The 23,302-nt window shown below is 37.8% G+C and overlaps 1 protein-coding gene across 1 annotated transcript in view; it reads right to left on the reverse strand.

Annotated features, from left to right (window-relative positions):
- The window catches only part of ppp2r5b (protein phosphatase 2, regulatory subunit B', beta), a 255,808-nt gene that overhangs the window by 79,113 nt on the left and 153,393 nt on the right, over positions 1-23,302 (reverse strand). Inside the window, exons 4-6 of the mRNA XM_039760627.1 lie at positions 19,650-19,742; positions 7,568-7,698; positions 7,079-7,138 (exon numbers count right to left, since the gene is read on the reverse strand). Coding sequence (XP_039616561.1) covers positions 7,079-7,138; positions 7,568-7,698; positions 19,650-19,742 — 284 coding nt within the window. The remainder of the gene's footprint in view (positions 1-7,078; positions 7,139-7,567; positions 7,699-19,649; positions 19,743-23,302) is intronic.

A 23,302-nucleotide genomic window follows, 5' to 3' on the forward strand; every position in this document is an offset into this window, starting at 1 on the left:
AGAGATTCTTTCAACTGACAGTAAAAAAAATCAGCATTAAAAGAAACCACGCTAAGTGCGGTTCTTCATTTCAGATTTATTGCGTTGTAGTCATCTTGTCACCAAATGGTGGGAAAAGGCCATTTCACTGCCTATTAACTGAATACTAACCTTTAATGCTGTATTCGTCATATGGTGGAGCTGAGATGTTATTTGCAATCTTCATGTGTTTGTGCTGCTCAGATTAGAAAGCAAACATGCATGCGCCATGAAAGCTCGTGTTTTAGCAACAAAGGCTAATTATTCTATAGTTCGGATTGAAGAGGAAAATGATGAGCAAGTAAGGTCAAAAAAGTATGCTATCATTTCTAAAAAAAGATTTTTATGCCTTTGGCGGTGGCTGCCTCGCAGTTAGGAGACCTGGGTTCGCTTCCTGGGTCCTTCCTGCATGGAGTTTGCATGTTCTCCCCGTGTCTGCATGGGTTTCCTCCCACACTCCAAAGACATGCAGGTTAAGTGCATTGGTGATTCTAAATTGTCCCTACTATGTGTGTGTGTGTGTGTGCCGCCCTGTGATGGGCTGGCGTCCTGGCCGGGGTTTGTTTCCTGCCTTGCGCCTTGTGTTGGCTGGGATTGGCTCCAGCAGACCCCATTACCCGGTAGTTAGGATATAGCAGGTTGGATTATTGATGGATGGATGCTCTTGGACACATTACAAAGCACTGTTTCTGCTTGAGGTCACAATTCATTGGATTAATACAGTTTAATCTAAACTAATCTCATTAAAAAACTATAATACAATACAATACAATACAACAATTGAGCACAATGTACGAACAATAGCGATTTTCATGCTACCATTGGTTAGTCTATTACTGTTCGGTAATGTCACCGTTTATTTTCTCAATATTCAGTATTATGGATTGAGGTGATTCATTTAATGTTAATTCTTCTAACAAACACATTAAACCTATAACGTAATACAGTACTTCCTGATTGCTGTGTGGGCCGCCATTTTGGATTGATGTCATAATCTGAAGCACATGTAAGTGTGTCAGTGGGCCGTGCGATAGACTGGGATACCATCCAGGATTATACAATACTGCCAAGATCCTATAATGTGAAAAAGTAGGTTCCAAAAATGAATTGATAGATACACAAAACAACATACCAGTCACAGAATGTAACACAATAAAAAATGAATAAAACAGAAAATGTGGTTGTGCCAGATGCTACTGGGTAGGATGCTATACTTAAGTGGATTAAGTGTGTCCAAAAATTGATAAATTGTATTTTATCTGAAATGACCAAACACCTTTTTTGCTGCATATCATTAATTTAATCATTTTTATTATTTTTACAAATAAACACTGGACCATTTTGCATTTTCATGTGACTGACATGTAAAGACGGGCATTGTGTCATATTGCTTCCTGTACATCTGAAGCTTTTTCACTCAGTTCAGGGGCCTTCAAGCACATTTCTCACTCTTAGCCATTTAATTATGTAAATGTAATACTGCATGATGCACTGGTTGCCAGAACAGAATGAATCTACGTTATATATGTATAACTTTCGGCACTGGAAACACCAGAAAAGAAAGCTTAACGAATTCTATACAGTGTTGAAAGATTACATTCTCTGGAGCCTATCATGTAGATGTTGCATATCTTTGCAGCAGTGGTGCTCAATAGGAAGATTCTTTTTTGTTGAACCAAAAAGGGAAAAGTCTCTCCTGGGAGTTATCTTTGAGGGCATCAGGGAAAAAGATATTGATAGAAGGGGAAAACAGAAAGCGGGAGCTGGATTACCAGAACAATGCAGCTCTTGTTAATGGGGTAGGGTGTGTATGTGCCTGTTAAACATAAAGGATGTAATAAGCAAAAATGCAAAAAAACCCTACTTTTTTTACCTGATAATAATTAAAGCCACTTTAAGATATTTCTCACTAAATGGCTTCCTGGAGTCTTTGAGGACAGGGCTTATTAGAAGCTCCTATTGTATTTAAATAATACAGTGACTGTCCTTTTATCTTATTTACTGTCTCTGTTAAAAGGTTTTTCATGTGGTATAGTACATGTTTTCTAAGTGACATTTCCATCACTGCAGCTGACAGCTTAAGTTCCGCTATGTGACAGTAACATTGCTCTGCTATAATAAAGTGAGGGATACAAAGATGTACAGTATTTTAAGTAACTGAACTCACATAGGATGATCTGTTAGGCAGTCATTTTTTAAAATTGCTGCCGTATCTTATTATGACAGCAAATTCCAAATTCTTTCCATCTATAAGAGTACAGCAGATAATGTGAATGTGTCAGAGCATGTACTGACATCAGTAAATTTAAAATAAAAGGAGATATGGATAATTTTTACCGAAAACAGCAAACCTTGATATAATTGCTTCTCTGCTTCTTTAACTTTTTGCCAGTTGTACCATATTAATATATCCTCTTATGGAATGCTTAGTTTGGCATTCTGCAGAGCAAGATTTACAACTCAAAGTACCACAAAGAAGCCATGACTTATAATAGCTGAATATTTGTCAGTATTTTTAAACATATTGTAATTTTAGTGCCATTTTTTAAAGGCTTCACGCAAATAGTTATACTCTTGACTCATTCGTTGCTGCTAGCACATATAGGATTTAATCAATAACCAGTCTTTCTTTCACAGACAACACTTCTGGCTTTCATTTAGCATGTTATACTCTCAGTAAAGATTCTTTACTAATGCTGGTAGTACTGTGGAATACATGCATACTGTTCTTTCCCCTCTTATCTGACCACACTCTTCATTTTCTTAATCCTTCTTCAGCATTTATTTTTTCAGCTGTACAGGAAGACGTCATAGAATAGATTTATCAGAAGATAAAGCTAAAAATAAAAAAAAAATCACTCAACAGGAAGTCCTCTCAATGACTCATCACCACACAACTGCTGCTAAAAAGCACTATCTTGGAACATTTTCTCTCGCCAAATCAAATTATTATCTGAAAAAATTAACTCTTTAATCCAACATATATCTGTATTTCACATACTGACACCATAATTAGGTAAAAGTGGAGTACCTTAATACAATGCAGCAAGATAAGCAATTAGGCCGTTTAAGATCCTGTAGGCGTATTGAACAATGCTGCAGTCTGATCTCTGTACTTGTTATTTTCTATGAGCAAGGGCGCTTCTTACCAATATTTTTCCATCCACATTCTTCACCTCTTTAATTGGGGCCATGGGTGCTGCAACATATTCCACGAGCATTAGGCATTAGGCAGAAAACAATCCTGGATCAGCCCCCACACTAATGCACACACCGACAATAAGGCCACTTTAAGTGTTCAATCAACCAAACCTAAAACGATGCAAGAGAATGTGCAAACTCCATGCAAATATTACCTGGACTGGGATTCATAGTCAGTCTGCTGGCGATACTTGGCACCAGTGCTAACCACTACATCATAATGATGCCCATTGTGATTGTGATTTGTGATCTTTTCATCTTTTTATTTCATGTTATTGTATCCCTTTCTCTCTGCCTTTGTGTGTGTATAGTATACATTTATAAAAGCACATTCTCAGGTCTAATTAATCAAATTCAGAGTTATGGCTGGCAGCAGCCTATGTCAACAGCACTGGGTACGAGGCAGAAAACAGCCCTGGGCAGTGCACCAGTTTATCACAGGGCCACACGCACATGTGAAAAGCTAATCTAGAATAGACAGTTAACCTAACTACCTTTGAGGATGTAGCAGAAACACTGGGGAGCTCAGAGGAAATCTGCACAGACACAGCAAGAACATGCAGAAATAACAAGCAGGCATGGGATTCGAAATCAAGATGCTTTATTTGTGAAGGAATATTAGTGATGATGAGAATGATGATAATGATGATAATGGATACACTGTTCAAATATAAACCTTCTACTCATGGAGATGTGTTTACTGCAGTTAATGTAGACTAATTCATTGTGATATGGTGCTTTGCTGAGAATGTGTAGATTGAATTGCTTTTGGTATACATTGGTGTACTGTAATAATTATGTGGCAATTTAAACATTCATTTAATGCTAAATGTATTTTCAAGAAGACTTTAATGTATTATTGCATATGAATTTGACTTTATTCCAACTTTTATTGCAATAATGTATAAAATGAGTCAAAAACAGAAGATAATGTGTGTTAACATTTTTGGTGTACTACATATCTGTAGTCCGGAGTAGTCATACATTTTCTGAATAATTTTGAAAAAGTAAGATAAATTTCAATTTTTCCATAAAAACCTGTTGTACCCACATGCATTCCAATTTGTGTTACACATGATTAATGATACACTTAGGTCCATAAGTTATTTAGACAGTGGTACAATTTCATAACTTTGGCTCTGGGTGCCACCACAAAGGATTTGAAATGAAGCAATCAAAATGTGACTGAAGTGTAGACTTGTAGTTTTAATTTAAGGCATTTAACAAATACATTGTATAGACCATTTAGAAAACACAGCCATTTTTATACATGGTCCACCCATTTTGAGTGGCTCAAAAGTATTTGGACAAACTAACATAACCATAACTATAATGATCATTTTCATTACTTGGTTGAAAATCCTTTGACTGCCTAAAGTCTGGAACCTATGGCCATCTCCAAATGCTGGGTTTCCACTCCAGTGATGCCTTCACAGTAGCTGTCTTCAGGTGCTGCTTGCTCATTGGACTTTCTGACACCTGTTTTGTCTGTAGCAAGTGAAATGCATGTCCAGTTGGGTTGAGGTCAGTTGATTGACTTGAATCTTTGAAGAATATTTCACTTTGTTGGCTTGAAAACCTCTTGATTTGCTGTCACAGTATGTTTTGGCACATTTTGCATCTGTACTATGAAGTATCATCCTACCAGTTTTTCAGCATTTGTCTGAATCTGAGCAGACAGTATAGCCCTGTACAGTTCAGAAATCATTCTGCAACCTTTGTCAGTAGTCATATCATCAATAAACACTAGCGACTGACTTCCAATGGCAGTCACGCATGCCCATGCCATAACACTGCGTCTACCATGTTTCACAGATGATGTGGTATTCATCGGATCATGAGCCTTTCCTTCTCTTCTCCATACTCTTCTTTAGTCATCATTCTGGTATATATTGATCTTAATATCTTTTGTCCAAAGAAAACTATTCCAAAACTGGACTTTTTTAAAAATATTTTTGGGCAAAGTCTAATCTGTCTTTCCTATGCTTGTGGTTTACTAATGGTTTGTACCTTGTGGTAAACCATCAGTATTTACTTCCGTGTTAAATTTTCTCTTGATTGTAGGCTTTGGCAATGATAGGTCTACCTCCCAGATAGTATTCTTAGTTTGGCTAAATGTTGTGAATTGGTTTTTCTTCACCCTTACAAGAATTCAGTCATAATCCAACACAGTAATCTACCATACTTGTCCAGGCTTTCTGGTGTTGCTGGGCTCACCAATGCATTCCTTCTCTTTAAGAATGCACCAGAGGGTTGATTTGACCACTACTTGTGTTTCTGCTGTATCTTGGATGGTTTTGTTTTCTTTTCTCTGTCTAATGATGTCCTGTTTTTACTTGCATGGACATCATTTTGGACCTTGTGCTGAGAGTTAATAGTGACAGCTTCCAAATGCAAATTCCAAAATTAGAATCAACTCTAGACCTTCTAAATGCTTAATAGTTAACAAAATAACGAGGGAACTGCTCACATCTATCTATGGAACAGCTTGTCAGTCAAATGTCTAAATACTTTTGAGCCCCTGACATGTGTGGACACATGTGGACATGTGTAAAAATGGCTGTTATTATTAAACAGCTCATAACACATTTCTGTTAAACCCTTTGAATTAATATTGAAAGTGTGCAAATCAATCATGTAATTACTCAAATCCATTGTGGTGGCCTATAAAGCCAAAATTATGAAAATTGTGTCACTGTCCAAATACTTATGGACCTAACTATAGCTCAATACAGTGTAATGTATGGCCTGATTGTCAAAATGATTGCAGGATGAAAAGTATGATTCAGGACAGAAGCAGGACACAGTAAGGTTTAGGAAGAAAAATGACAGAGACAGAGTGAGACAGCACCAGTCCATGGCAGGACTCACTCCTGTATAGACCCACACCCACATACACAGCGGGCAAACTTGAATCACTAACCTAAGACACATTTATTTGTGGATATGGGAAAAAGCTGGAGTACCTGGAGGAAAACCCATGCACACAAGAGATTATGCGAAACAGAACTGGGTGAAGGATTCAACATGACCTTCAGAAACCTCTTAATCCAATTTATGGTTGGAGATGGAAGTTCCGGACACAAATCAAGAAGCAGCTCTGGACAGGGTTGCCAATCTATCACAAGGCTCAGTCTCTCACACCTTCACAAACACAAACACATACACTCTCTCACACTCCCACAGGACCAGTTTGGAACTGACAATTAACCTAAGATGGACACCCTGGGTTATATGAAAGGAAATCGTAACTTTGATAAAATATTGATAACATTTGTAGCTCTAAATGTTTGCAGACAAGTCAATAATACATATATTGGATACATAATTCTCAGTAAGATAACCATATCTAGTGATGTGCCATCTAAAGGTTAAACATGGTAACACCCATTTGAATACTGCGAATGAGTAAAGACCAAGATATCATCACTGTATGAATTCAACATGCTTAAATGTTTTCTTAAGTCAACCACAACTTCAGGCCTAAGATGATGAGAGAAACTAACTAGCATGTGTGTGGTATGTGTTAGTGTGTGTGCTATTTCATCCAAGGCTGTTGTTCCATTTAAGATGTAAAAATTGTTTGGATATATTCTAGTCCAAAGTAATCTAATTCTGGAAGATTTATTGACGGCTGGATGTTTAGGAAGGAAAACTCAAAGGGTTGTTGGTCATCACTAAGCCCCACAATTGCTGGAAGACTAAATGAATTTTCATCATTAGTGTTCATAAGTGGGAGCAACATACTATATAAATTATGCAGACATTAGACATGATGAACTCTTATCTCTTTCTGTCTAGAGAAGATTGAATTTGCTTTAAAACCTATACAGACACGTGGTTATCTGTTAGTAATTACCTTCCAAGTATTTCCAAAAGTTCTGCTACACCGTTGAAGTGTTCCGTCTCATAGATAAACCTAAAAAACAAAGAATGCATGTCAGCTGATGTGTACATTCATTGTATTGTGCATAATGGCACATGCACAGTTACAACAGAATACATCAATTGTTTCAGCTGGCATGAATAGAGACACCTTGAATAATAAATCTCAGCAAACAAGAGAAAATTAGGAAGAGACTGAAATGTGATAATTTAGAATTCATGTATCTATCGACTGTATGCTTATTAAAGCATGTCTGCTAAAAAGCTAGCCATCTATAAAACAGAACAAAATAAAAATCACTGAAGTTTGTCATTCATTATCAAATAATAGGCTTTTGAAAAAGGAACAAATGCAAAATGTGCTTAAAATAGAAAGAGACATTTATAAAAAAAAAAAATAGTTCCAGGATTACAGAGGTGAAAATAAAAAGCCACCCAAAGCTTTTTAGTGCTAAGCTCTTACCTTAGAAAGATGTTATTTATCTGTTTACGAATATAGGCTCTCAGGCCTAAGAACTTTCCATAGACCCGATGTAGGATGGTCTTAAGGTACTCTCTCTCTCGAGGGTCCTCGCTGTCAAAAAGCTCCAGTAACTGCAAAAATACAATCAATTGAAACCAAACAGGTTTACTGAACATGCTAATACAATTTCAGGGTTATGGGCATACCAGTGAGCAACTCTGAACAGTTAGTTTAAAAAACATGTGTTTATTTTTTTGGCAGAAGAGCCACATCACCTAAACAGATTTCATTATATTTTTTAAATGATACTAAACCACACAGTTTGATGGTGAAAAAGGGAAGTGTAAGTTCAAGAGAATCATAGGACAAGAATTGAGCACAAGAACAGAGGGAAACCCACACTGGCAGGAGATTCATGCTGGTGTGAGGACAAGAACACTATCTTCTACACACACACACACACATACAGTATATATATATATATATATATATATATATATATATATATATATATATATATATATATATATATATATATATATATATATATATATATACACAGTATATATATAATATATATATAATTTTAAAAAATCCTCGGAGAGAGAGACTAGGGAGACGAGATGTGATCTTCATTTGAGATTGGCCACGGAGCTTCTCGCTGGGACCTTAAACATGAGACTTTGTGCCAAGAGATTGACCCAGGAACATCTCGCGATGACGTAGAACATGAGATTCTTGCAAGAAACACCCTACTTACAGTCAATATCAAATAAAAGAGTAAAAGACAAAGTAAAACTTCATAAAGATGTTTAAAAACGTTGGCGCTATACACATGCAGAGCAGGTTAGAGATTATGAAAGGAGTGGAATTCGAAAGGTTCAAAAAAAAAAATTGGCGCAATACACATGTAGAGAAAGTGAAAGCTATGAAAGCAGGAAAATTAGGAAGTATCAAAAAAAAGAAAATAAAGATTGCAGTAGCTCAAACAAAGAGAAAATATTACTCAAAAAAGGGAAAATAATCACCACAGGTGTCATTGAAAAAAAAGCAGGACAAAGCAAGTTCAGAAATAAAAGAGAGTAGAAAACAAAGTAAAACATCATAAAGAGGTTGAAAAACAAGGGGGCCAAACACATGCAGAGCAGATTTGAGATAATGAAAACAGGGGATCTCAAAAGACTCAAAAAAAAAATGTAGGCGCGATACACATGCAGAGCCAGTTACAGAATATGAAAGCAGAAAAAAACGAAAGTGTCAAAAAAAAGAAGGTAAAGATTGCATTAGTGCAAACAAAGAGAAATTATTACTCGGAGAAATAACGAAAAGGTGAATAGAGATCGAATATTTGGACATAGTGTGGTGTTATGGGTCCACAGCTCGTTGAGTAAAGGCCATTTTTAAATAAATAATCATTGTGCTCGCGGCATAGTGAGGGGACGTTGGGCCATAGTGAGCCGCGGGACGATCCGTAGGGTGTGGGCGTTTCTCAACTAGTGCACAGGTGAGGAACTGCCCACATTCATGATTGTCCCGTGGCTAATGCTGCAGCTGCTGTGGCCCTCGTCATTTTAAAAAGAAGCGCGAGTCGGTGTGGAAGAAGAAAGAAACGTTCGGTGAAAAAGAAACGATCGGAGAGTGAAAGGAAAGGAAAGGAGAGGACGGAGGTTATCGGGAGCAGTAGAGGAAGCAGGTCGGTGAGAGAGAGCCGCGAAGAGCGAGCGGACGGGCGAGCGAATGAGCGCTCGTGGGCAGCTGTATGGAAGCTGGGTGTTAGGCCGACACCCAGGCGTTTGTGTTGATGTCGCTCCCGCTGAGCGATCAGGTAGCGGGAGTGACCAGGGAAGGCGACTGGCCGCAGAGAGGCCATGGAAAGGCAGCGTAAGTCGGGAGACTTGGTGGTGGGAATCCCCAACGTGAGCGACCTGGCCGTTGTGGGAAACCAAGTTCTCCGGGACTGGGATGAGTGCCATACCGAAGCCAGGGATCGGGAGGTCTCCAGGCTCGTGCGTGTGTTTCAGGAGGGCAGCTGCAGAGAGCGTCTTGCCTGCTGCGATGCCCAATCGGGATTAGCAGGTGAGACGCTAACAAAAGAACACCGGATTTGTTTGTTGTTGGTTTTAAAACTGCTTCCAAGAGAAGATTTTAACCTCCGATTTTTAAGGATGTGTTTTTTTTCTATTTTTTGATTTTTAACCTCCACATGTTCATTTAATGGATTATTTATTTATTTATTGGAGTACTGCACTATTTATGAACACTGTTTTTGATTTGTTGTTTTTTAAATAAAAGCACTTTTGCACTTTTTACCTTCCCCTTGCTCAGATGCTTAATTTGCCTCCATTGACTAGCTCACTCGGCAACATTATCGACGGTGTTGGGTTCGAGTGCTTCCAATAGCAAAGGGAGTGTGGAGCCAGAACCCGCATCGTCACACATAGGTGATATGTCAGAAGGATGTAAATATTGTAAAGCTTGGAAGTTTAAGTCAGAGAATTTCAAAAACGTGGTTTACCTCACATGCATTTATTGGTTACTTTGGCAAAAAAAAATTTATTAACTGCTGATGATGTAGATCATTTTGTCTGTGCTGAAATTCCAAACAGAGAAACCTATCCTGAATTATGGTACAAAGTCATAAAACACATCTCACTGACCTCATTAAAAAGATTCAGCATATTGGGACTTGAAAGATTGCAAATATTGTTTTTAACAAAGTTCAGAAATAAAAGTGAAACTAATGAAATAGCAACAATTCAAAGAAAAAAAAATCTTAAAAGTGTGTATCCGGAAAAACAAACTCAGGAGTTGGCGAGTGAAGCGAGCAGGGGGGCAAAGCCCCCTAGTATATATATATCTATACATAAATAAATTTGGCAGGCTTATTCCTTACAGCTTACTTACAAAAGTTAAGCTGGTTTCATTTCGAAATTCTACACGTAACGGTCATAACGGTCGATAACGGTTGACAAAGTCCGCCATGTTGAATTTTCTTATTTATAGCCCCATCTTCACGAAATCTGGTAGGCGGCTTCCCTGCGCTAACCGAAACCGATGTACGTACTTATTTCGATGGTATGACGCCACTGTCAGCCGCCATATTGACCTTTCCAACGACACTAATTCTCAAACTTCCTGTGTAGGTAGAAGGCTGACCCCATCTTCACGAAATTTGGTAGGCGGCTTCCCTGCGCTAACCGAAACCGATGTCCGCTGACCCCACTTATTTCGGTGGTATGGTATGACGCCACTGTCGGCCGCCATAATGAACTTTCCAGCGTCACTAATTCTCCAACTTCCCGTGTAGGTAGAAGGCTGAAATTTGGCAGGCTCATTCCTTACTGCTTACTTACAAAAGTTAAGCAGGTTTCATTTTGAAATTCTATGCATAACGGTCATAACGGTCAACAACGTCCGCCATGTTGAACTTTCTTATTTATGGCCCCATCTTCACAAAATTTGGTAGGTGGTTTCCCTGCCCTAACCAAAACCGATGTACGTACTTATTTCAGTGGTATGATGCCACTGTCCGCCATATTGAACTTTTCAATGGTCTTTGTTACTTATGGGTCCATCTTCAAGGAATTTGGTACGCAGGTTCCCAACGCTAAATAAATCCTACTTACGTACATATATACGTCCATAGCCTGCAGCTCGGTCACCGTGTGAGGTGGCGTTGGGTCCCCCATCCTCACGCCTCCCACATTGTTGGCTGTCTGCCTATATAAGGCAGTCCGTTGCTCCGGTCTCTACATTCCTTTCCTTGCTTCGCCACGGGATTCATGTCTCCCTGCTGATAACTGCAGCCTTTTTATTTAATCCACGGCTTCTCCGCTGTTTTATTGTTTGTTTATTACGATTATAGTTATTGTGTAGGTATTTTAGACTTACTTTACATTGTTCAGGTACCCATTTCCTTTATCGTTCCGACCCCCATTAACATGTCTATCGAGGTGATCACCATCGATCAAACAACTGTCACTTACCGAGTGGTTTCCATGCCCGGAGATGGCACCTGCCTTTTCCACTCTCTTTTTGTTACATATTGCACGGCCATATCAGGCTCACTCTTGATATCTGGAGGAACATTGTCTCTTATGTATTGAATGACTGGGACAGGTTCAAGGTGTGGACTGATGACGGTACAGGAGATAATTATACTACACAGGAGCACTAGAAGAGTGAAATGCTTAAGCCCTTCACCTATGGTTCTGCATGTGAGTTGATGGCTGCCGCTGAATTGTTCGGTTGTCGCTTTTCAAGTGTATTGAAATGGCCAAATATTTTACATCTTTCGACAACCGCCAATGCCTCTTAAACATCTTAGATTCACAGGTGACGATTTCAGTAGTGGACACTTTGATGTTTATGAATGTTTAAACTCTCAAAAGCTGGATGTGAAGTTAGATGAAACCGGTTGTATGCTTACAATGCTTGACAGATGCCGAATGTTATTTCAACACAACAAGTCCTGCAAATACTAACAGCAGCAATCCAAGCAGTGAGATTTGAAACAAGATTACTGTTCACATGGCCAACTGCATGTTGCATGCTCAAGGGTAAGCTCAGCACACAGCTTGGTCATATTACAACCGGAGGGCCGAACTGACAATGTGGTATACAAAGAGATCCTTAACAAATAATTATTGGCATATTTTCCCTCAGTTTAAAAAGGTTTAATTTTCCACATCTGTCTCGACTAAAACTCTCCAAAATGTTTCCAGGACATGATCCAACCTGCGAACATTGCAACCAAGTCCCAGCCTCAACAGGTCACATGTTCTGGGCCTGCTCCAAATTAACATTATTCTGGACAAAAATTTTTAATCACCTGTCAGACAGCCTTGGACTCACAATCCCTCCTAACCCATTAACAGCTGTGTTTGGGGTTCTTCCAGAGGGGCTTAAAGTGGAGAAAGACAAACAAATTGTGATTGCATTCACTACACTTTTGGCACGCAGACTTATTCTGATAAACTGGAAGAACCCAAACTCTCCTCTTTTAAGTCAGTGGGAAACTGATGTGTTATATTATTTGAAATTGGAAAAAATCAAATACTCAGTTAGAGGATCTGTACAGACTTTTTTCAAAACATGGCAGGATCTAATCAGTAATATTTTAAAATAAGTTTATAAAGCACAGAGAATTTATTAATTTAGGTATGTTTACAAGCCTTAAATTTAACGTTATTTGGCTTGCTCTCTCTCTCAGGGGTGGGGATCGATCTGTTCTTAACTCAATTTTTCTTTTTGTAAAATCTTGATTGCTTTGTATGGATTGTAATAAAATTAATAAAAAAAAAGGTTTAATTTTCTTCTTAATAAAAATTTTAAGGCAGTACTTCACCGCTGCAAAGTGCGGGTATTTTGCTAGTGTATATATATATATATATATAGTATACAGATATGTAGTCTCATAGATAAACATAAAAAACAAAGAATGCATGTCAAAAGTTTAAGAACACCACAGTTTTTTCAGTTTTTACGGAAATGCACGCAATTTAATGACTTAATGTTTCTTGAAATCAAGACATAGAACAAATAAACAATGACAATTAAAAAAAATAAGTAAAGGAATCATTAAATGTACAAAATTGTATTCACATTTTTGAGTCATCAAAGTAGCCACCTTTTGCTGATTCAGAATACCAGTCACTCTGTACAAGTCACGAACTCTGGATTCAGCAAAAGAACCCCAGACCATCACATTTCTTCCTCCATGTCTGACAGTTGGTATCACACACTGAGAAACCATCCTTTCACCAACCTGATGGCTTATAAACACGCTGCATAATGAACTAAAGATTTTAAATTTTGATTCATTGGTCAATAAGAATTTCTTCCAGTTTGCAGTAGCCCACAGCTGGTATTTCAAGGCTCTAGTTTGCCCTTTAAGGAATGGCTTTCTGCCAGTCGCCTGGTCAAACCTGCAGCACAATATCTCCTCTTCACAGCAGAAATTGAGACTTACTTACAGTAGATGAGCCCTAAAGTTGTCTCCCATATGCAGTTGTGTGACAATAAATATAAATTATCATACATGAATGTCGAAGGATTACATTCCGGGATCACCATTGATATGTAATACCACTCCAGGACATGTGGGAGCATTGTCACTAACAGCATCATTTCCTTCTTCCTCCATAGTGTGAAGAAGATGCCCAGTAAGCATAATTGACCTTGTCAGTGTGAGTCCTATATTTCTTTGAGGAGGCATTTCACTTGATTAGGAGTCATCCTGATGATGAAGCTCCTTACAGCTTAGACTAGCTTGTCTAAGCTTCCCAGTTAAAGCCATGATGACTACAAGCTTTAGTGCTTTTCCGTTTCCTGCATTATCATGCACCTGTTTAGTGTTTTTGTTTCTATTAAATGGGTTGACTCAGCTGGTGCATGCCCCAAAATTTCTTTGGACTCGGTCCTGACCTGTACACAAGCACAAAGTGACCACTATATATATATATATATATATATATATATATATATATATATATATATATATATATATATATATATATATATATATATATATATATATATATATATATATATACCTGAAATCTTTATTTTAGCCTTCTTTAGCTGGCATAAGACCAAAGCACGACTGGACAGGATGACATTCAATCTTCAACCACAGAGCCAATTTAGAATTGCCAATTAACCTGCATATTTATGGAATATAGGAGGAAAATGGAAGAAGCTGAAGGAAAACCCTGAAGACATAGGGAGAATGTGCAAATTCTAAAGACTAAGTTGGAGAATCAAAGCTCAGGATGATGAATCCATGAGGCAGCAGCACTAATGACTGTGCCACAACAGGAAATAATCCTCTTTAATAAAACCTCTGTGTGCGTCCAGGTGTCCTTGTGTGTGTGTCTTCTGGTGAAGTGTGCATGCGCGGGGCCGCACCGTGCCCCGCCCTTTTGCGCGACAGTGAATGGCGTAGCCTCGGCTGCGCATGATAAGCAAATAAAGGTGGAACCTGGGCACACAGTGAATGGCGTAGCCTCGGCCGCGCATGATAAGCAACACTGTGAATGGCGTAGCCTCGGCTGCGCATGATAAGCAAATAAAGGTGGAAACCACGCCACACATAGTGCCCCGCGCATTTGCTGGGGAGAGTGCTGATTGGGTACTCACGGCCGCGCACATAAAATCCATTGCTGGAGAGACGCCACAGGCCCCGTGCATTTTTACTAACTAACTATCTACTAACAACATGCCACCCAAAAAGAAGGACACGTCAAGTGGGACAAAAGGCACAGACACTCAAACCCTTTTTAAGCAACATCTCCTGGAAGAACAGTCAGCTCAACAAGTAAACATCAACAAAAGAAAGGCTGAAAGACAAAGAAAAATACGAGCACATAGATTGACAAGACAAAGAAAATGAGCATCATAAAAACGCTACAAGAGAAAGACTCAGAAGAGCAAATAGATCTACAGAAGAACAGGAAAATGAGCGTTAAAAAAATTATCAACTGAGCAAGATATGCAGAACTATCCTATTGAGTTTCTTAATCAGCTAACTCCAACAGGAATGCCGAGGCATAAACTGAACCTTAAAAAGGGAGCAATAATTATGGTCTTTAGGAATATAAACACTAAAAGAGGATTGTGCAATGGATCCCGCCTCTTTGTTAAAGACTTGAAAAGAAACCTCATCATTGCTCAAGTAATAACAGTTTCAGCTGAAGGAGACATCGTCTTTATTCCCCGTATTGATTTGGCTCCATCCTCTACTAATTTACCCTTTACCTTAAGAAGACGACAATTTCCAGTTTCATTAGCCTTTGCCATAACAATTAATAAAGCTGAAGGGCAAGCCTTAGAAAAAGTTGGCATTTACTTGCCAGAACCAGTATTCAGCCACGGTCAGTTATATATGACATTATCAAGAATTAGAAGTTTTTCAGATGTTGTTGTCAAGGTTGTAGATGGTCCTGAACAAGGCAAACTGTTGCCAAACTCAGACAGAGTATTTACAAAAAATGTTGTCTATAATGAAATTTTATAGAAAAATTTCATGAGGTAAAAAAATAAAAACTTTTTCCTAAATATCTTCTTCAGATATTGTGTATTACATATTGTTTTATACTAAGGCAATATTAATTATACTTACTGTATTATCATATATGTTTCTATTTTATTTTTATTATTATTTTACTTTAGGCTTCTTGCAAAAATATTTTTGAAAAAAAAATTATGACAAAAAACAGAATGAGGTTGAGGACCCTTGCCATTGAATATAGACTGTTCCTGCTAATGTTTATGCAATACTGTTCTAGCACCTATTATTGTAACGGGCTTAATGTCTAGTAGAATGATAAAAGACTACTTTTAAAATTGCAGGAATTAATAAAAGTTCTGAAATACCATACTGTTACTCAGAATTAGATATTATAATACCTAATAGGTAGTTCCATCCACTTCTCTTCTTTAATTTTTGTCAATCGTTTGATTCAATCATTTACATATTTCACTGTTGAAATGTAATTCTTTAAGGAAGAGGATGAATGTTTGACAGAAACTGATTGGATTTTCTAATTTACTCAGTGTACATTCAGTAAAGAAATTACCACTAGCCAATAAATCTATCCCTGCACTAATCTCTAATTTAAAAATCTTGACTTCATTGATCTTTAAAAAGCTCCATTGGGAAGGTCAGAGGGCCATGCCTTTTCAATAATTTGATGAAGTTGATGAAGTTACTCTTTTTACATTGTCTAGAGCTAGCAGAGAAATAAAGATGCACTTGATAGCTCCTACAGGCTCATGCTGTAGCTTTTTGCTCAACGTACATGAACAGTGCTACATTCAGTTATGGACTCAGACCTCACCTAGCATGAGGAGATTTAGCCTCATATTTTGACTACTGTTAGGTGAAGCTAATGGCACCACTGCCTTGCTAAGGACAAAAATGGTTTATGAATAATGACTGGAGGTAAGCAGAGCTACAATGACTTACAAGAGTGGTGGACAAGACATGAATAAAAATGAATACCTAAACTATTAAATGTTCTGTTAGTCTAGCAGCACTGTTGCTTGCTCTTTTTAATCACATAATATTTAGATACATCAAATTGGGAATAGTACAGAGCTATAATGTTTATGTTGTGTAACACTGTTATACTGTCGGTTAGTTCAGTCAGTCAACAACACGTAGGTCAGATAAACCTCCAAGAGGTGCAGAAAGTACATTACACTAAAAAGTGTAAATATTGTCATCATTACGGCAATAAGGTCTCAAACTCTGTGCATTTTCCCCCACAGAACATTTTCTTTTATATTCTATTATAGCGGTTGGTATCCTGCTCTTCAGATTGGCAGTCACTGCATTTCTGATTTCTTACATAAAAATATTTAAATACAGTTTTAAAGAACGCTTCAAGAAAAATAATATTTTAATCAATAGATGTATTAAAAAAATGGCAAAATGCTTTGCATGAAAGTCTTGTATTTACTGATGTACACTAGAGAAGGAATATGGTGATCCACTGTTGCTGGCTTCATTTCCATTTCCACCCTCAGTTCAGAAGAACCCACCCCTGAAGAAGACTTGTGATGTCACTTCCACTCTCAAAATAACTGCTCCTCTTCTGGCCACCAGGGGATACAAGAATGACCTCTCCCAATAGTTGTGTCATGCAACAAGACAACAAGCCAGAGAAAAGACCAGTTGACACCACATTCGAGATACTAGTTTCCAGGGGCCTCATGTATAACGCCGTGCGTAGAACTCGCACTATAATGTGGCATAAGCACAAAAGCCGAAATGTGCTTACGCACAGAAAAATCCAGATGCAGGAATCTGTGCGTACTCCAACTTCCACGTTCTTCCGCTACATAAATCCCGATCAGCATGAAAAGTAACGCGCACGTGCACGCTTTATGTAACGCCCCAAATCCTCCCAGAATTACACCTCTTTGAATATGCAAATCAATATAAATCACCCTTAAACTCAGCCTTCTGTGAAAAGACAATGGGAAAAGCACGGGGGAAAATATAAGAATTTCAGCGAATACCAAGTGGAGGCAAAGGAAAAACATACTATTTGTTCAAATAAACCGTGGTATAATCAACAAAACTTGAAAGCTCACGTTCACAAAGTCGCGCAGTGCCGGAAATAAAAAAGAAGTCGCCGTGAAAAGGTGAGTTGTAGCCCACTGTCTTAGTGTCATAAGAAAGCTTATCAGGGTACAGAGAAAAAAAGGCAAACAGTGGGGAAAAAGCACGAAATGTCAACTTCAATCTCGACATTTAATCACGTAGTTTATTTTGTCATTAAAGTAGAACATCATAAACTTCATCTTAAAATCGTTTAATTAACCAGTTTCTCAAATCATATCGTAATTAAAGTAGCACGTTAAATGCTTTGTTTTGTATTTGATCTTCTATGTGCTCTATGTGTGTGAATCACTACTTGCTTTTTAAACCGGCTCTCTTCCTCCAACTGGACACAGAGTCCATTACATTCGTGATATTACAGCTCTCTGAATAACTCAAACACTGAGATGTATACGTGATATCATTTTCATGATGATAGGAGTTAAAGCATGTTATTAAACATGGGTTTCACTTCGATGAAATAATTTATTGCAGCAGTACTCAGGGGTGGCTCTAGGCTTGTGGTGGTACTGGACAGCAGAAGAATCGGTGGCTCCTTCACCCGCCAATGTCAGTAAGGTAGCTTATCACGGTGGATGGCCACATCCGTTGCAGACACTGCATAGCCGCCTCGTGCTCATGACACAAGCATTTAACTTTTGCCGAAATTTGTTGCTGTGTTTTTAGCTATATTGTTATTTTCTCTTTCTGTTTTATATTCAATATCTATTGGCGTAGCTGCCACTGCAGTCAGTGCTTTTCTTTCCCCAAGTAACCGATCGCACACAATCAGCTCTGTAATAGAAGTTAAGCCATCTGTAAGCTTAGCGCCGCCGATTCTTCAAAACGTTTAAGGAACATTGAAATATCTTCGTAGTACATGTTTAATTATTCTATCCTTCACGACACTCCCAGTGAAGAATATAGATTATTTAAATGAAGTTTTATCTGTATCATTTAATAAACATATTTTGCTGCATTTCATCTTAAAAATGATATCATCATCATATGTAAATACGCGCTTAATAAAGTGGTGCAGGTTGTGCAATATTATAACTGTAGTGCAAGTTTACAGTGGGGTGATTGTACTTATAAATACTAACAGTTCTACAAGGAGCAATTGATTGACTGCATTTAAAGTTCTTGAGATTAAACTGTTTCTGAACCGCGAGGTCTGTACAGGAAAGGCTTTAAAACGTTTTGCAGTGGCTGAGACAGCGTGTCCTTGAAGCTGTATACTGATAATTCTCTTTCCCATCAGCTGCTGCTGTGATTCACACTCAGATACAGTGATATAAATACGCCGAGTGGTGTAGTGAGAGTAATATGGAAAAAGATGATCCGCTGTGGCAACTCCTAACAGGAGGAGCTGAAAGAAGAAGAAGGAGAAGTGAGAGTAACAACGCTAAAGCAGTTATGATATTTGGAATCCTATGGCTGTTCCTTGGACCATTATATTGTTACAAGTTAATTACAATCAGATGTGTAACACTAATAAACAATATGCGGTTAGTTTCAGTGCATTTATAAAGCCGCGTCATGAAAATAAGGAGTAATCACACAGGAACAGTAGCACTGCTTTGACGCTGGGTGCCGCCAGTCTGCAAAACCGAGTGGAGAACTTGCGTACAACAAGGTATGAGGTACTGTGGAAAAGTGCGTGGCTTTACGCCAAGTGTAGGTTTTATACATTGCGCTTTGAACTTGGAAAAGTTCTTACGCAACATTTCTGTGCGTACACACCGTTTTATACATGAGGCCCCAGGTATTTTTGGTCTACTCTCTTTTGCCAATACCGATTAAACAAGGACCCCCACGTGTTGGCATCTTCTCTTTTGTTACATCAGTTAGAAAAATAGCTGCCATAGACCAGTATGTTAGCATTCAGTCTTATATATAGTCTTCAGATTTGAATAAAAAACACCAATTGCAAATTCAGCCTATATGGGTTTTATTTTTTAGCTTTTCTCTTACCTGTAAAACAAACTTCTGATCAATGTACCTCTTAGCTACCGATGGCTGGAAGTCAGGACTCTCCAGATATCTCAAGAAGAATTCATAGACAAGCTGTGATGAAAACAAATGAACAGAAAGGTAACAATTTGTTGCAAACAATGAAATCTACTTTGACAAAAATATGAAATACTGGTTTTGCATTCAACATTTTGGTATTTACAAATGGTATTTCTAAGAATTTTCTGATAGGTACAACAGAAAAAAGTCTAAGAAACCAAACAGTATAGTGTCTTTTGTTATACGATAGCTGGTTTAATATCTTCTAATTCTTTAATTCAGCACTGTACATGTATGGCAGAATTGTTTCTAAGGTGGATGTGTTCATCGTGTCATCTGCAGTCAGAACAGACTCTATCTGCCCTCTGACCTCACCAGCAGAAGCAGAAATAATGTGGAAGGTAAGGTACTCTGGCAGTGTTTGGTACCTTTGGCAGGGACTCTGAATTGATCGCAAGCCCCTTCACTGCCATTGTGGAAGCTAAACATTATTATTATGTATTTATGGGCTTCTCTATGGCTACTTCAGGTTTCTTACAAACCCCAGTGACTTTCAGGTAATTGTAAACGTGTGAGGTAAATGAGGGTATGTGTCTTAGAGTGTCTTATCTGGGGATGGTTTGGGTTGTTTCTGTCCACCCAATGCTGTTGAGATCTGACACCTCATATCAAAACCGTCTCATTAACTGCTACAATATTTCTGGGAAAAACAGATTTGTTTGATACAAACTGAGCTAAAATAGCTGTGCACTAAATTAATCTAATGATCCTTTATGTTTGCTGAATAAAATCCTGTAGCAGATACTGTAAATGTGATAGTTCTAATATGTGATTAACAATCCCTCCCTCGTGACCGACTGGTTATAGATACATTTGTGAGAAATTGCGAGATGATCATCTAGAGGTAAAATAGTCTGAAGGGGTGTATGTATGTTGTTGACATGAAGGCTGTTTCACTGGAGAAAAGTACATTTTAGGAGGAATTCTTTATGTATTTAATTTAACTGAATTGTGTTCAATTAGATCTGAGCAGGTGGTTTACTGTATGTAACCTAATTTATTATTTTGTGTGACTTAGAATTATGACTTACAATTTTCTAAGTTTTAAAACCTGAAGGCATTTTTTGATAACACTTGCCCAATTTTTTTAAAAATTATGATTTCCTTATTAATATTCTGCTCAAGACCTTTCTTATTATGGTTTCTTAAAAACAATAAAATGTTGATTGTTTTAAGGTTATTTGAGGGTTGGCCCTAATGAATAAAAAAGAATGTTCTGAAATGCATTGGACTGATAAATATCATTGAATATTGATTATATGGACATTGTTAATTTGTGTATCCCTGGTTACAACTTGAAGTTTTCAAAGCTCTAACCCAGGGGTCCTCAATCCCAGTCCTGAAGGGCCACATTGGCTGCAGGTTTCTGTTCTAACCCGGTTGCTTAATAAGAAAGCAATCCTTGCCAATAATTTAATTTCATGGCTTGCTGGTTCTTTAACTCTGTAATGTCAGGTAATTCTCATATCCAAATCAAATCCAAATGATTTGAAGGCTAAAATGGACGAGTAATTCTCAAGTCCTTCACTTTTTTCTCTTCAGTTTCCTTCCAAGTATTTAATTAAACCCAATAGTGCATGATAAATACACACAGGCGTATATGGTAACAAGCTAAATGGAGAAATGCTGGTCTCTTTTCTCATTTGCATGTTATTGCTAATTAGGAGCCATTAAAAACCGAGAATACAGCTGTTTAAGACTAAAGTAAGCAATAACGGTTCAAAATCTTAATGTTTGAGACCACTAAAGTGAAGCAGAGGTGTTACTGGAGCAATAAGGGCTTCTTATTAAGTAAATGGGTTGGAACAAAAATCTGTAGCCACTGCGGCCCTCCAGGACCGTGATTGAGGACCCCTGCACTAAACATTGTGCAAATGTTTGCCCTTAAACATACAGTACAGAGAAACCAGTGTACTATGAATGGTATATTTAATGGTAGTTAATAATAACTGCACTTTGTTTGAGAAAGCATCAGGTTACCACACAATCTTAGATTGAATAAAGTGAGTTCAGAACATGGATGAATGGGTGCATAATGAAAACAATGTTCTCTGTAGGCTGTGACAGATTGTATTATGCTGTATTGTCATCTTATTATATAGTTCCACTGCCATAGTTTCATGAGTACCAAGTTTAACTATATTTTGTAATGCTTTCAGATATGCAATAAAATGAGAGGATTTGTGCTCAGTGACACAAATACCATTTATAAACTCAGAGATGCCAGTATTTTAATAAAATGAAAGAACTGGAAACCTTAATATAACACACATGAGTTTCAGAAAGAATATGGAAGCCTAACATAAAGCACCAATTTTACATTTGTAGTATGATAAAATGATGCTGTGATCCTCATCTAGGTGAGGATGCTGATTCTCTACCGTTTCTCTACTTTAACTCCTCTATTTCGCCTTTCAGACATACTTGATTTTTTGTCTAGCCGAACTTGAAAAAGGCTGTTGTCTCACGATCCTCATGCAACTTGACAGAGCTTGAGCAGTTTTAGAAAGAACAAGGGGGAAAAGTGCAGTGCCTAGATGTGCAATGCTGATAGAGACTTGACCACACAAACTCAAGGCTGTCATGGCTGCCAAAGATATATTTACTAAATACTGACATGAATGTGAATACTTATGCAATCAGTTATTTTGTGTTTTATATTTGTGATTAATTTAGAACAATCTGCAGAGATTTGTTTTCAGTTTGATACTAAAGAGGTTTTTTTCTGTTGATCACTGTCAAAAAAAAAATCCAAATTAAATTCACTGTATTTCTGTGTTTTATAATAATAAAAGGCCAAAAAAACTGAAACATTGGTAGCAGGGTTGTGACTTTATTCTAGACATATTCAGCTAATAGTGTCTTCTAACATTCTATCACACATACATCATTTACACAAGATAACAGCCTCTGCTGCCGCTGTCACAAAGCCTGTTTTTTAAACGTGTAAACTGTCAAATCCTGCACAGCCATTAAAGCCAGAGCAGTGCTAAGCTGGGTATGCTTAGATCAGATAGGAGACCATCACTTTTGAGTGGGGGATGGTGGTCCAACCATATTTGCACATGAGGAGAAGAGCCCTCTTGTACTGAAGCTGAATGTTTAAATACACATTGAAACTGAAGACAAATTCATTACAAGATATATGGCTGGGGGGCATTTGGGGCAGCAGATTCCAACATTCTTTAAATATCTCTCAGAAGGAGCAAGTCTGCATTCTAACTGATCTATTTTTACCTTTATATCACACTCAAGGGATATTAAAAATTTAATATGCCCCCCATTTGTAGGTTTACAGTAGCATTTTTATTGCTCTCCTGCTTTGGCATTTGCTTTGATATTCCTCTTAGTTTTTTGATGGAATCATTTTCTTTAAATGAAAGGCTATCTAACAAAATAAAGGAAACATTTATGCATGTTGTCTTACAGGGTCTTGCAGCCACCAGAATCCATTCAATGAGCTCTGGTGCAAGTTTATTCTTCCAAATAGTAAACTGCATTATTTAGTGTTTTAATGGCAATGGTGGAAGATGCTGCCTCAGGATCTCCCATGA

This window comes from Polypterus senegalus, chromosome 8 (assembly GCF_016835505.1).
Source record: "Polypterus senegalus isolate Bchr_013 chromosome 8, ASM1683550v1, whole genome shotgun sequence".
NCBI lineage: Eukaryota > Metazoa > Chordata > Cladistia > Polypteriformes > Polypteridae > Polypterus > Polypterus senegalus.